At 41.2% G+C, this 16089-nt stretch overlaps 1 protein-coding gene across 3 annotated transcripts in view; it reads left to right on the forward strand.

The window, feature by feature from the left end:
- Window positions 1–702: 702 nt before the first annotated feature.
- The window catches only part of NOL4 (nucleolar protein 4), a 398683-nt gene continuing 383296 nt past the window's right edge, over window positions 703–16089 (forward strand). Inside the window, exon 1 of one of the 3 annotated variants that reach the window (XM_089678349.1) lies at window positions 703–1621. In XM_089678349.1, the coding sequence (XP_089534475.1) occupies window positions 1367–1621 (255 nt within the window). In that variant the 5' untranslated portion in view covers window positions 703–1366. Of the gene's footprint in view, window positions 1622–2132; window positions 2280–16089 lie in introns of those variants that run through there. The other 2 variants (XM_089678348.1, XM_089678350.1) reach the window with 2 other exon arrangements.

Here is a 16089-nt window from a genome sequence, read left to right on the forward strand (position 1 = left end):
CTGGCTTTCAGCTGCTGCAGAGAGAGCCCTACAGGGGGTTGGTTCCAGTAATTGCCCCCCACCACACCCTCCCTGTGTGCCATACAATCCCACTGCTGCCCAGGTCCCCTGTGTGCCCCCACCTCCGCAGTGCTGCATGTTTCCCTTCTTTCCTTCCCATTGGCAGTTTCAAGCACACAACAGAATCCTTCAGGATGAAGAGTGGGGGAACGGTCCAGTAAATATGCCGCATTTACAAGGCCCTTCCTTTCCTGAATGAACACAATGAATGATCAGTACCATTCACTCACACTGTTCATTCATAACTGAAGCCTAGTAAGCTGGGGTTTTTTTTGGGGGGGGGGGAACTGTCAGGCTTGCTGTATCGGGCCCCCTGGTTTCTAACAGGAGCCCTGCATGCCTGTCCCTTTGGATAATTTTGCATGAACAGTCATGATCAGTTGTTGAAAGTTGTGTAGTAATGATCAGAGTATGGGACAATCGCTGGGAAAGCAGTATTTCTTGTCCGATTTTCTCATGGTGCTTGCTAGGCTTTATGCTGGAGCTGCGTCTTGGAGAATGGAGGCTCCTGTCGTGAATTGTATGGGACATGGCCGGGAATGATGTATAGGGAGTCATCTCAGCACTCTCCTGTCTGGCTGCAGCGCTCCTCGTGTCCAGCAGGTGGCAGGCGTCCCCCTGCTAAGCGGCGAGCAGCCATTTAAAGAACGGCAGAAGTGTGAGCTGTCAGTCCCGGGCCGGCTCCAGCCGCCGCTCCAGCTCTCAGTAGACACGGGGGGACCGAGCCATAGACACGTCTGTGCTGCTACTGGGACGAGGCTCCCGGCGGGGCTGTGATCGCTCCATCCGGACCCGGGGAGGGGGATAGCGGTACCTGGATTGGGCTGTACGGTGGAGCGGTGTGCCCCTGTGATCTGGGGGGGGGGGAGCCTCATCATCCCACCATCCGAGCCGGGAACAATAGTGCCGCCGCCGGCTTTGTGCTGGGCAAGGAGAGGAGCTGCGCCCGGGACCGTCATCTTCTACCGGGGAGCCCAGCCTGCCCCCGTCCGGGATGCTCGGGACAAGTTGATGGGCTCCGGGGTGGAAGAACAAGTTTCCTTCCCATAGCACCGGGGATCCTCCATCCATCGTCCATCCATCATCCGGGCCGGCCACGATCCGGCTCACAGCGACAACTACTACAGCCCAGAACCCCCGGGACAGCCCCCGGGACAGCCCAGTCCGCCCAGCCGGAGCCCAGGCACGTAGAAGGACAACAAAAACATCGGAGACTCCCCCCCCCCCACCCCGAGATCTCCCCCTCCCCCCTCCTCCCTCCCCGGGACCGGCCGCCTCTGGATGAGCTGAACAGGTGACCAGGACCATGGACAGCGACCGGGACATGTACCGCCACTTCCAGGACTGGTGCCTCAGGACTTATGGGGACTCCGGCAAGACCAAGACGGTGACCCGCAAGAAATACGAGCGGATCGTGCAGCTGCTCAACGGTTCCGAGTCCAGCTCCACCGACAACGCCAAATTCAAATTCTGGGTCAAATCCAAGGGCTTCCAGCTGGGCCAGGCGGGGGACCTCCTCCCCGGGGACAAGCAGGTGCTCTACGTCCCGGTCAAGAGCTCGGTGAGTGGCGGGATGGGGGTGCCATGGATGGGGGGGCCGGGGTGTCATGGCTATGGGGGGGGGGGGTCTTTGTACCGCACCTCTCTCTGCTTCCCTTCCTTTGTTCCTCTGCCCTGTACCATCGGTGGCCATTGTCATCCAGCCTGTCACTTTCCAAGGCGATGGCACAGCCGGCTGTCACAATATGTCATGACATGACCTAATGGGCATCGCTTGGCGCATTGCCCCGGCGCTGCACTCCCATACACTTCTACAGTAAACGGGGGTCTGTGCCTGGCTGGGCCAGGAAGGGAGGGGGGAGCAGTGTTTGGGGCCCCTCAGCAGAAGGAAGATGCTGATGATGATGATGGGGTGTAGAGTGGAGGTGAGCCATGGATGGGGCGGTGTGTAATGCAGCCTGATGCAGCTGGCAGGCGGATCGCAGGGAACGAGTCAGCCGGCCTGCCGAGCAGCACCCAGGACAAAGCTCCGCTCAGCCAGCAACCTCACAGGAGCCACAAGTAGGAGGATGAGGGGGGGGGGGTACCTTCCCTTCCACTACTAGGACTGCCGGCTGCCCACCAATGCCATGGCAGCATACACACACTTACCTCCCTTCTCATACAACACTCTCTAATGTTTCCTTTGGCAATGGATGTGTCCTGTCTGTTGGCAACATGTAAGTAAGAGCAAAGGAGACATACTACTAAATATTTATATAGATCTCACACATCACAAACACTCACAGGATACAAGTAAGAGCAAATGAAACATACTACTGACTAAATATTTATCACAAACACTCACAGGATACAAATAAGAGCAACATATTACTAAATATTCATAGATATACATCTATATATCTCACACAGGATACAAGTCAAAGAAGGGAAGCAGATACTACAGTGCTACAGTGTACATATCTATCTATCTATCTATCTATCTATCTATCTATCTATCTATCTATCTATCTATCTATCTATCTATCTATCAAACACAGATATATAGAATGCACATTCTGCTCTCATTTGCCATATATTTTAATTCTGAGAATTTGTGGGAACATTGATACATCAATCTGCTCTAACTTTAGAGAAGTGTACGTAATACCAAAAAATGTGGCTCATAATGATTGACCCCAAAAGCTTACAATCTACTTTATGTTGTTCACCAAATATACACCAATGGGTGTATCTTATCTGTTGGCGACATTTAAGTAAGAGCAAGTAAAACAGATACTACATTGTGCACATATGTGTGTGTATATATATATATTTATATATATAAATATATATATTTCTGTATGTAAGTGACACACACATATAAGAATCTACAATCTGCTAGAATTTGCCTTATATTCTGAATATTAACCCCCCCCCCCAAAAAAAAAAACCCAAAACCAAACAAACAAACATTGATACATTGTTCCTCTCTAACTTCCTGGGAGAAGTGTATGTCATACCGAAAATGTGACTCACAATGAATGATCCCAAGAGCTTACAATCTACGTCATGTCGTTCACCATATATCATCACTTTTCATGGAGCAATGGTTGTATCTTATCTATTGGTAACATTTAAGTAAGAGCAAGTCAATCAGATACAACATTGTGAATATGTATATATATATACTGAATATATATGTATGTATGTAAGTGACACACATAGAACAATCTACAATCTGCTATAATATGCCTTACATTGTGAATATTTAAAAAAAACACCATTATTCTGCTCTAACTAACTTCTTGAGAGAAGTGTATGTGATACCAGAAAATGTGACTCATAAGGAATGATCCTAAGAGCTTGCAATCTACTTTATGTCATTCACCAAATATCATCATTTTGCATGGAGCAATGAGTGTATCTTATCTATTGGTAACATTTAAGTAAGAGCAAGTCCATCAGTAATTACATTGTGTGTATGTATGTACATAATATATATATACTGAATATGTATGTATGTAAGTGACACACATAAAATAATTTACAGGGTGCTATTATTTGCTTTACATGCTAGCTTTGGGTATAAAAAAAAAATAATGATGCATCATTCTGCTCTTCCCTAACTAACTTCGTGAGAGAGGTATATGATGAATGATCCCAAGAGCTTACAATCTATTTTACATGCTTCACCATATTTTGGGTTTTCCAGTGGTTGTGTAGCAATGCACACACAAACATAGAAGAACCTACAATCTACTGTAATTTGTCATGCATTTTAACCTTGGATATCGACAAAACATTGATACATCATTTTACTTTAGATAACTTTAGCAGAGAAGTGTATATGATACCACAAAGATAAGTCATAGTGACTGACCCCAAGGGCTTACAGTCTACTTTATATGCTTCACATTATATTATCATTTTGTGTGTGGAAAATACTAATGTCACATGTAGTTTGGTGTATGTCCTGTGTGAAGAGGCGAGATATGTCATGCTACGTCATGATCACTTTGTGCACAGGCTTTAATAGTTGAATGTGATTATAATCCTATGTACTGATATAGACATCTGCATGGAGTTTGATGTACAGTATGTTGTGTATTGATGGTCCTGAAAGTGGAATGGAATGCTAAAACATATAGCAGGAGCAGCACTGAGGTATCATACGCTGTGCCTCTTGTAGAATTCATCCTATTGGCTATTCAGGTTCCTATGTGTGGTTATAGACACCATTCAGTAGTATGCAGATAAGAATATTAACTCCACGTGTGAAGATAGACTGAGTGAGGAATTCTGTGTTCTGTCTTTATGTCGTAGGTGACGTTGTGACAAGCGAAGTAGGTTCCTTATGGCTTTAGCCCCACTGGTCTCCAGATATGAAGAAGGAACTGTTTAGCTGTCATCCATTCCTTGGTGACAAGGACCAGTACAGGGCTGTGACATCATCACAGCATGACATGGCAGTTCCCTGTCACTGATGCTGGTGGCTGTGCTCTCCCTTTGTTTATTTTGGCAGGCAGAGAAGTCCCCAGAGTGAGTTGTAGTAAATGGTGAATTCATATTACGTTTCGGCTAAAATAACATTATACCTTCAATGTCTGAACACAGTAAAGAAATAATCTCACTCTCTACAATGATGCAGTTATCACATGCACTGATAATTAGTGCAACATTGTTCAGTGACACATTAGTTGGCAACACTTTGAAAGCATTTCCAGGGGAGCTTTTTTGTAGAAGCCGATTTACTAAGCAAATGATGCATGCTAATGTCTTGGAGGACAATTATTGGTGCAATCCCATTTTTTATCATTTAAATACACCTTTTAATATTAATTTTAATTAATATTATTCATTGTAATATAAGTTCAAAATATATATTAATATTATATAATATTTGATGATGATGATGATGATGATGATAATAATAATGTAATATTATATATTTAACAATAATTCATTAATATTAATTTAAAAACTGGCCAGGATAATAGATAACGAATAGACTGTATGTTATTTTTTTATTATATTTTAGAAACAGAACATTTTATCAATTTGAAGAATGTTCAAAACCAAGGACATTTCTAGGGACAGGAAAGAGACCAATCTTCCAAACCTGGGACTATCTGGGAATCAAGTCCATTTGGCAGCTATGCCTTAGCTATGGTCATATTGGGATTCTCTTTGGCCTGTGTTTCAAGGCAGGCTATTTTTTTTTATTTTATTGATGCCTCCTCCAGATCTGTGGAGAGTCTGATTCATAATCCACCCTCTTTACTACAGTGAAAACTTTCTTGCAATTTCCCAAGTGCCTGACACCCTCTGACAACTCTTTATGACCCTTTATGCTGGGGCTTTCTTTCTCTCAGTAACTTCCCTTTGGAAAGAGCTTAGATTATTGGAATGTATCTCTGTTTCACCTCCTGTCTACTCCTGCACATTGCAATCAACACGTGTTCCAGATGCCTAATAAGAATGACATGCCATGTGTGATTTAACCCTTTTTAACATAGTTTTATTCTAGAATAAAAAATATAGTTTAAAGCTGATCTGCAGACAAACATAGCAAGAAAAAAAAAAAACGGTCCATTAAAAGATTAAATGACAAAACCAGCATTTGCTGCATTATTCACCTTCAAACCAGAGATTTCTCCTGCTGTGCTTTTTTTGCCACTAGAAGTCCTCTGTCACATTGCCAGCATTATTCAAGCTACCTCCTCTGAGCCCAGGTTGTCCTGTATCTGTCCAAGCCTGTGACTGAACAGTGAAAGGGAGAAGTAGCAAAGTGATAGGCTTATCTCTGTCACTCTGCTATCATCTTCTCTCACCATGCTTCTTGTCAGCACTGATTGGCTTTTTGTGCTGCTTTTTCCTTTCACATTTTAACCTTTCTGTACAAGGATTAAAGGAAGCTGATATCAGGTCAAATTCTGGTACTTACATTGCTTGTGTTAAAACAAATATATTTAAAAAGTATTAAACCCCAAATCAAAAGTTTAATATATTGCAGCTTACTAATCCTTAGATATGGTAGCTGCTTAAGTTTTCTTTTCTTAGTTTTTTCCCTCTGTTTTCACCTGATGATGTAGCCAGTAACATACCTCCTGTATTTAAGTGCCCTCACTCTTGATGAAGGAAAACAGGGGCATCTTTGTACAGCAGCATTGTCAGTTTGCGGGGAGGGGGTGTTAGATATACTAGCAGATTTAAATACACTAAAAAATTGAAGCCAAACTTCAACTCGCACTTGATCGTTAAAGCAAAAAACCTTTTTCCTTATGGGACAAAGGTTTTTCCATGAATAAATTAAAGCTGATCATTGTAAGCATCACTGCTGGTATAAAATGGTTTGTCTCATCTCTGTAACTGATACAGTCTGCTGGAGAGCTTGTTCATTTAAAAAACAGTAGATTTACTGGCTGGATCATCGAATGAAAATAAAAGAAAGAAAGCCTAAAAAACTAATTGAATGCAGTGATCACATCTAATAAGCAGCAATATATTGCTTGCTTTTGTTTTAATACTGCTTTAATGATGTATTAATGATGAAAGAGCTGCATTTATTTGTCATTTTGTATCTGCCAAAAGTTCAGCTGTAAAAATATTTAATGGTACTCCAGGCAAAACATTTCCTCCTTAGTTTTGGATGGAGTGGGGAAGTGTTAAAACTCTAGTCAGGGCTCTGTTACTCTGTGGGTCTGCCTGGCAAAAGTTTCCCCAAAGGGGACACAGAGTGGTAATAGACTGAAAGAGGTTCTAACTTTTCCACATAGCTATTGGTATTTAGAGGCCTTTATAACATTTTATGGTTTCCCTACAATTGTAAACCCCAAGGTGCCTGCGTATACACATCAGCAAAACAAGTGCTCTTACTTTGTACTATGCCACTACATTTAATTATTTTTTGTTCACTTACCATGTTAAAGTGTATTGTAAAAATGGGGAAACAGTGAAATGCTGAAAAAATGCAGAGTGTGAAAAAATCTTCAGAATATCCTTAAAGGCTCATCTAGATTTACCATTGAGGGGCTGCAAGAACTCACGGAAGTAACGCCGTCAAACATGAGCCAATCACGCAAGTGAGGACACACCACCACTGTTTGTAATGTATTGGTGTGGTATTTACTGGGTTAAACCAGGCAGTAAGGAGTCATCATATTGCCTGCTCGCTGCCTGCCAAACATCTCTGAAAAGATTTCAGAACATGTTAGCTGTACATGTACACCTAGCCTAAAAATGAGGTAGGTGTAGGGCGTTGTCAGTTCCCAGTAAAGTTTATGTAGCAAAAAGAGGTGAATTGTAAGTATTTTCACCTTTTAGATACATGGTAAAAATTGAACAGATTTGTAAATAGTCAGAAATGATATTTCCTATAGAAAAATGATAACATATAGAATTTGGCCCTTTTAGCAGTAAACCCTAGCCTCCTGGTTTCCAGTGGATATTGCTCAGAGCTGATACCAGTACAGGTGGGATGATGAGAGAAGTGTTACTGGTGCTGAAGTTATAGGCCTGAAGGCTACCACGTGAAATGTAAATTGTTTTCATGCTTGTGTCTGTGCATGAATAAAAGTTAATGGAGCTCATGGAGAAAATGTGTGTATGTGTTAGACTTCGGAACTTTCACTCAGATATAAAGTATCTTTTTTCTACAGCAAATAAGAAATGTAAGCATCTTACATGTTACAATGGGAAAAATACACTTTTCTGTTTTTTAATTCCAGGACTGATTTATTGCTGTAGATACAATTGAAACTTGGTTTCTGTTTGTAAAGATCAGCGGTTCACAAGTTTTCAAAGAGAGATGATATAGCAGTTAGGTATAATCAGACCAATAAACATGCTAGTTGCCATAGATTACTGCACACTACAACTATTAGTACAATTTCATTGCTGCAACTACGGGCTATTCAGGATTCACATTTTAAATATAAAACATTACATGCTCACCCAGAGAACAAAGTGGCTGCACTCCGATTATGTCTCTTCAAAGTAAAACAGCAGATAAACCCATTTCTGTTGAAATGCGTTAGTTTACTGCGTGAGCGGGGATGTCCATGTCTGCTGGATATTTTACTTTGAAGTGATGTCATCGGAGCACTGACACTTTGTTCTTTGGAGGCAGTTGTGTGCAGCGTGGATGGACTCCTGGGCCAGTATTTGGGTGCCTAAAGGTGGAGGGATATTGAGGACTTGGAGCGGTGATAGACATTTTCTTTATTACATGCTTTTCATTGCTCTGGACTCTGCTTGTCTTTTGGATAGAGGTTCAGCACAGACTATCTGGGTTAGGGTGCATCTCGTTGGGGCTTGCACATCTTTGGCCTCATGCACATGGACACATGAGGCTATATATCGCAAAATGCCAGTGTAGTTCTGCACCTGGGATACACATACATAAAGTCATACACCTCTGGACACAGGCTGTTTGTGTCCCAAGTTTTAAACCTATACGCATATGCAGGTTTACACATGTAGTGGTGTAAACCGGCGGCAGCTGGGTGCAAAAATACACTTGCAATTTATATTATACAGCCTCATGTAGCAACAGAGTATATAAATCCATTTTGTGTGCACAAGATGACTTTGCAAACCCAGTTATTACCTTGTATTAGTAGCAATGACATCATCACTACAGAGAGCAAAGCTGTGAAAGGGACACAGAAAGCCACACACTACATGCTGCCTGAAGAAAACTACAGGTGGGGATGGATCCAAGACCAATCACCCAGCACAGGGAGAGAGCAGCACTGACCTATCTTTACTACTGCACAGATGCAAAAAGAAATGCACAAAACACACTAAGAATCAAGTAAGAATACACATGGCTGTTGTATTCAGACAATGGGGTGCAATTGTTCAACTAAGCTTTGACAATAAAACCTGGAAGCTGATTGGTTTCTATGCAGAGTTGCACCAGATTTTGCACTCTCCAGTTTTAGTAAATCAACCCCAATATTTATTCATCTTGGAGGTCAGCTTTAATGAAATAACCTTTTTGTTCAGGATATTACCACATGTAGGATATTGACAAACTAAGGGCAGTGTGGAAGCATATTTGCTTTTTATATATCTGTTGTGCAAAGTAAACTGTGTTCCAGATTGTTGAATGGCTTAATACAATCCTTTATTGTTATAAAATGAAGTAGCAGCTGTATTCTTGGAGGCACCCTGATATGATAATCTCGCCTAGTGCCAAAAGTTGATGGCTGCCCTTTCCACTTTCTCTTCTTGCATGCTCCTAATAGACATTGAGGCTTCCAATCACTGCTATAACCAACAGGAAATTGAAGGAAGGCTGAGTGGTTAGGTAAGCCTTTGCAAAAGTGGAGATAAGCATATCAAAGTTTAGGGGCTCCCATGGTGTTGAAGACAAGGTATATGTATATTGTTGTAGGGTAAAAGCGTAACTTCAAACTTACACTCTTAGGAAATACATCATACATGCATGTACGGGTAAACATTGATACACAGAAGCATCACCATTTACACGAGTACAGGGGCATACAGTCAGTCACTTCTATAGCCAGCTGTACGTCCCACCTGTAGCATCTCAGGTGCGAGAAAACACCAGGGAATTTTACACAAGCCATATAATATGCCCGTAAATGTCTGTGTATATGAGGTCTTATGGCAGCAAATATCAATGTACATGAGGTCCTACAGTTTTATTTTCAGTTTTGAATAGTTGAGGAAATAAGTTAGGAATTAGGTCCTGTATCAGGTTTTTATTTATAGCAGTCTGTGTTTTTATTTGGGATATTTCTGTTCTTTTCTTATAATATTGCGGTGAGCTGCACTTTTTCTTCTAACTGAACTATACTCTGTATTAATTCCTGCAGACAAAACAAAGGGACATTGCAGTCTGTGATGTTTGGCCTAACACTTCTGAGGCAGATTGTAAGTGGCACACCCTAGTACAGGACTCCATCTTGACATTAAAGTGGAGCTCCACCCAAAAGGGGAAGTTCTGATTTAAGCCTTTGCCCCCTGCTCCCCATTAAGGATTGGCACCTTTGGGGAGCGGGTGGGGGGGGGACCAAATTTGGTAGGTACCCGCTCCCACTTCCACTGCAATTGCCTAAGGCGATCGGTAGCGGAAGTTGTCCTCCCCCCTTCCCGTAGTCTTTTGGGACACATGACAGGTCCCAGAAGACTACGGGACCATTCACAAAGCTCAGCGCTGCTCGTGCATGCACAGTGGGCACCCGGCTGTGAAGCCGCAAGCTGTCACAGCTGGGTGCCCACACTGTAGATGCTGGTGACGGGCAGAGAAGACGGCCGGTGAAACCAGCCGTGGTGAGGACACTGCTGGACTGGGGGACAGGTACAGTGAAGGAAATAAGTATTTGATCCCCTGCTGATTTTGAATGTTTGCACACTCACAGAGAAATGATCAGTCTAAAAATCGAATGGTAGGTGTATTGTAACACTGAGAGACAGAATAGCAACAAAAAATTCAAAAGAAATGCATGTCTAACATATGATGCACTGATTTGCATGTACATGAGGGAAATAAGTATTTGATCCCTTTCGAAAAACATGACTTAGTACTTGGTGGCAAATCCCTTGTGGGCAATCACAGAGGTCAGATGTTTCCTGTAGTTGGTCACTAGGTTTGCTAACATCTCAGGAGGTATTTTGGCCCACTCCTCTTGGCAGATCCTCTCCAAGTCATTAAGGTCTGGTGGCTGACGTTTGGCAACTCAAACTTTCAGCTCCCTCCACAGATTTTCAATCTAACAAATTATGCACTGATTTGCATGTTCAGGAGGGAAATCAGTATTTGATCCCCTATCATTCAGCAAGATTTCTGGCTACCAGGTGTCTTTCATACAGGTAACAAGCTGAGATTAGAAGCAGTCTCTTAAAGGGAGTGCTGCTAATCTCATTTTGTTACCTGTATGAAAGACACCTGTCCACAGGAGCAATCAAACAATCAGACACCATGGCAAAGACCAAAGAGCTGTCCAAGGATGTTAGGGACAAGATTGTAGACCTACACGAGGCTGGACTGGGCTACCAAACTATTGCCAAACAGCTTGGTCAGATGTATGCAAACCTGCTGGCCAACTAAAGGAAACATCTGACCTCTGTGATTGCCAACAAGGGATTTGCCACCAAGTACTAAGTCATGTTTTGTGAAGGGGATCAAATACTTGTTCCCTCATGAACATGAAAATCAGTGCATCATTTGTTAGACATGCATTTCTTTTGAATTGCTGCTATCCTGTCTCTCAGTGTTACAATACACCTACCATTTGGTTTTTAGACTGATCATTTCTTTGTGAGTGGGCAAACATTCAAAATCAGCAGGGGATCAAATACTTATTTCCTTCACTGTAAGTGACTGTATTGTAAGAGTCAGCAGCTACAGTTTTTGTAGCTGCTGACTTTTATTTTTTTTTATTCAACTGGAATTCCACTTTAACTTGTTTAACTAATATCTTCTAAGTCACGGAAACTCCATTTGCAGGGCAGATTCTTTGTAAATGGTAGCAGGCGCATCCAATCTTTCTCTAATTAGTCATAATGGTGCAAGCTTGGTGACTTTGACTTAAGATATAGCACTAGGTATGGTATTTATTGAATGTTATTATGGATTCTATGCTGTCCATAAGTACAAAGTAGTGTAGTTTATTGGCGCACAGCTATTTTGTATCATTATTTCTATTAACATCATCATTATTATTTCCTTTAGACTCCATTGAAAAGTTGCAATCTATAATTACATAAGCTGCCATCCCATAGAGAGACCTATATTAAAAATGTATTGCTTAGAAAAATGAGCTGGCCACAGCTTCACTACTGGATGCCGAAGGCAAATAGAAATCTCTACAACTCAACATCTCCAGAGGGCAACAATTAAGTTAAAGGGTTACTAAACACAGGACCCTGCATTCATTATATCTGGTCTCACACAGTACACAGAACATGAAAGTGCAATTATTTTAGTAAATATAAACTGATACATACCTTTTTCATCAGCAGTTAGAGCAGTCTTGTGGCTTCTATCAGTGTCCAGCCGAGCACTGGTTAAAGCTTGTAGGAGGAGTTTTGATTCTGCTGTAGGAGGATGCAGGACCCCTGACCCTCTGTCTGGACAGTGCTGATTGTCCCTGTACTGATCACATGCACTCCCCCCCCCCCAAAAAAAGCCTTTTTACACAATGCAGAGGATTAACCCCAGTGAGTATAACAAGCATGCTTCACTGAATATACAGACTACTTTTACTGTTGTTGGTTTAGTAACACTTTAAATTTTAAAGTTATACATTTTTGATGCATAAGGTACACAAATTTGCGGCTTTATGTAAATGAGCATATCGGGGTCTTCAACCCCTCTCCCAAATATGCTCATTCATAAAATGCTCATTTATATAAGGTTCCTACTCATATAAGGTGCAAATGTGGATCCCTTGTTGGATTCTTCTCTGTTGAAAAAAAACAGGGAACAAATCTAAGTACAAAGTACAGTGACGCAGTAATTTAATCAGATGAAGTCCAGCGAATGAAAGATAAATTCTGATTGGTTACCATGTTTTTGCTTTGCTCTTTGTCTCTTTGAATAAGCCCTATGAAAATGTGCTGTGGGAAAGTATGAAGAAGTTGTGCACCTTGGAATACCATTCAAAACCATTGAGAACCATTTTAACAACAGACCAGTTAACAAAACCTTTAGTACATACTCTTCACTTTTAGGAACTAAATTGATATTTCAGAAATAAAAAGATATATGGTGCCTTTCCTCCAAGCTAAATTGCTACCTGTGTAAAACCATAATACTATTCACATAATACCAAAAGTAAAATAAACCCAAAATATAGTGAAACCCTATGTACACCTGCACCATATAGGTGCGTTGCAATATTTTTGTAGCTGCCCCTTTAAAAGCACCTCATGGTGCTCCTAGTTGTAAAAGTGAAACTATAAGTGGGCACTTACACTCTCCAAATACCATGAACCAAATAAAACCAAATAAAAATAAAAAAGAAATAAAAAAGATATGGCGCCTTTCCTCCAAGCTAAATTACTGCCTGTTCAGAGCCATAATACCATTCATATATTACCAAAAGCAAAATAAAAATATAGTGAAACCTTATGTATACCTGCAGAATATAGGTGCGTTGCAATATTTTTTTAGCTGTGCTTTTAAGAGCAGGTGTGTTGCATTTTTTTTTCTTGTAGCTGCCCCTTTAAGAGCACATAGTGGCGCTCCTAGTTGTGAAAGCAAAACTATAAGTGGGCGCATTCACTCCCCATAGACACCCCACACTCAATCTCCAAATGCCATGAACCAAAATAACATAATAAATAGTGCTGCATGCAGTCCAACACCAATATGGAACTACTGTTTCTGTGCCACCGAATCTTCCCAATGTGCTTCACCTCCTGTGTCACTACAAAGCATTCACCAAAGATCCATGATCCTCTTATTTAAAAGAAAAGGTCATAAAGCGCTGTTTGCCCCAGATGCTCTCCAACTGCTGTTCCTTAAGCTTATGGTTATTATATCCGGCCAAATCCCTACGTCATTTCTGGTTACTGGTATTTGGAACAACATTCCAAGGTCCAAAAAGTGGAACACCGGTGCACAGACGCTGAGTGTATTGGTGCCAAAATATTGGGCACCACGTTTTGTAAGTGTAACATTTTTAATACTTTCTATTGCCAAGTGTTAACTAAATACTGCAATGAGAGATTCTGTCTTTGTGGTCCTTGGGTGACATTGATGGAGAGACATCGGGTACATAGGACAAGTGATGACTGGAGGAAAAGTGAAGAACAGCAGTTGGAGAGCATCTGGGGCAAACAGTGCTTTATAACCTTTTCTTTTAAATAAGAGGGTCATAGATCTTTGGTGAGTGCATTGTGGTGGCACAAGAGGTGAAGCACGCTGGGAAGATTTGGTGGCACAGAAACAGTATTTCCATATTGGTGTTGGACTGCATGTAGCACTATTTATTGTCTATGTTATTTTGGTTCATGGCATTTGGAGATTGAGTGCGGGGTGTCTATGGGGAGTGTAAGTGCCTACTTATAGTTTCACTTTCACAAATTGATATTTCGGTTTGCCATAGGATGTCTGATTAGTTAAAATGTTATTAAACCCCAGGACAATGCATTCACTATATCTGGTCTCCCACATTACACAGTATGTGGAAATGTTATTATTTTAGTAAATATAAACTGCTAAATATCTTTTCTCATCAGCAATATATAGCACTCTTGTGACTTCTATCAGTGTCTAGCCAAGCACATGTTAAAGCTTGTAGGAGCAGTTTTCATTCTGCTCTAGGAGGATGCAGAACACCGGACCCTTTGTCTAGACAGTGCTGATTGGCCCGGTGCTGATCACAAGCACTCCTCCAGGGAAAAAAAAAACCACCTCTCTAGCAATACACACCAAACTGAGCATGTGCAGAGTGACTCCACATGATATTTCTTATCAGGAGATACTGGAAGTAGGGGAGGATCAGAGAAGTCAGGATCTAACAGCCATTTTACACAATGCAGAGGATTAACCCCTTAGATTCCACAGTGAGTATAACAAGCATGATTTACTGCATATACAGACTGATTTTACTGTTGTGGGTTTAATAACACTTTAAAGCAACATAATGCTTTACCAATGTGTCTAATTGAATGTTGTTGAAAGAGTGGAGTTAGGGGTCAGTCGGTTGAGTTTATTCCTCATTGCCCCATGTAGCCCCCAACTTTAGTAAAATGCCAAAAACGTTTAACTTGAATACAGTTCAGACCCTGAGCACAGATAATAATTATAATAATTATGAATTATATATTCAACCCAAGACAACTTTATATTAGCAGCCGTATAAGGCCAAGTAAAAAGCAATGATAGTGTGTAAATTCCAGATGCCTTAGCAACCAATCAGGAGTCATTTTTTACTGGTCCATTTACAGTAAACCCATTTCTGATCTGGTTGCTATGGTTTTCTTTGCACATCACTATTGCTGTTTGCGGTGCTTTATTGTATGTTTTACGTACGTGTATATAAAGCTGAATAATCTTAGTTGTAAATAAACACAGACCTGAAGTTTCAAAGACCTGAAGATCTACTGCTGGTTTCTGTTCCTGTATTCTTTGCCTACCTGAGCTATGTATTAGCTCCATTGATTTCCTCTGGGATCTTCTCACACAGTAACAGGCCATGTCAGCATGGTCAGTGATGGAGAAACTTCACAGTAGCAAATCTTCACAGATGGGCTCTATTGTAAGTAAAGGTTTCAACAGTGCCCCAATCATCCTACACTCAATTTATTATGTGACTAATTGTGGGCATAGATATCAGCTAAATGAAGTCTCAGTTTTTGATAGACAACAACATAGACTGCATGGACTGCATGGTGGGGGATTTGCTCCCGCGCCGATGGTGTCCACAGTCATCGCCTTAATTATTGTGTGTGTTCTTATATCTGTACTCATTAGTAAGTAGATTATTATGTACCTCCTTTGTTGATTGTGAATACCTTGTAGATATTATTCATAGAAGTTTGTTTCCTAGATAAAAATATGATCCCCTGAAGAAGCGATTTCGGTCGTGAAACATGCAGGGAGCTACCGTCAAAGATTGAAAATCCCCTATAGTTGGAGCAATATACCATATTATGATGAACAAGATTCTATACATTGAGCACCTCATCTAATTGTCTGGGGCATATTCCATAATTCCACCTATGAAACGGTTGAAGTTTTTATTATATGTCTATTATATAAACTGTTGTAAATATATAGTTACCAATTTTTTGCAGACTATGGTGTGAAGTGTACATGCCTAAAATGTTAATATCTGAATTTTCCAAGCTTTTTGATTTCTACAATTGGGACGTGGCACCAGATACCGGTATATATAATTGCGTTGTGGCCGCGGTGCCACCAAGTCGTTGCAAATACACCTATTTAACAAAATGGATTGAATCTGCATCCAGATTGGGATATCACGTGGAGATCCCAGTGGTGGGATTTACCTGTTTTAAATTGGCTGTACATGTTTGGAATTCTGTTTGAAATTGTTAATTTTC

Source organism: Staurois parvus, unplaced genomic scaffold (assembly GCF_062004578.1).
Source record: "Staurois parvus isolate SC_StPar_1 unplaced genomic scaffold, SC_StPar_1.0 ptg000203l, whole genome shotgun sequence".
Lineage (NCBI taxonomy): Eukaryota > Metazoa > Chordata > Amphibia > Anura > Ranidae > Staurois > Staurois parvus.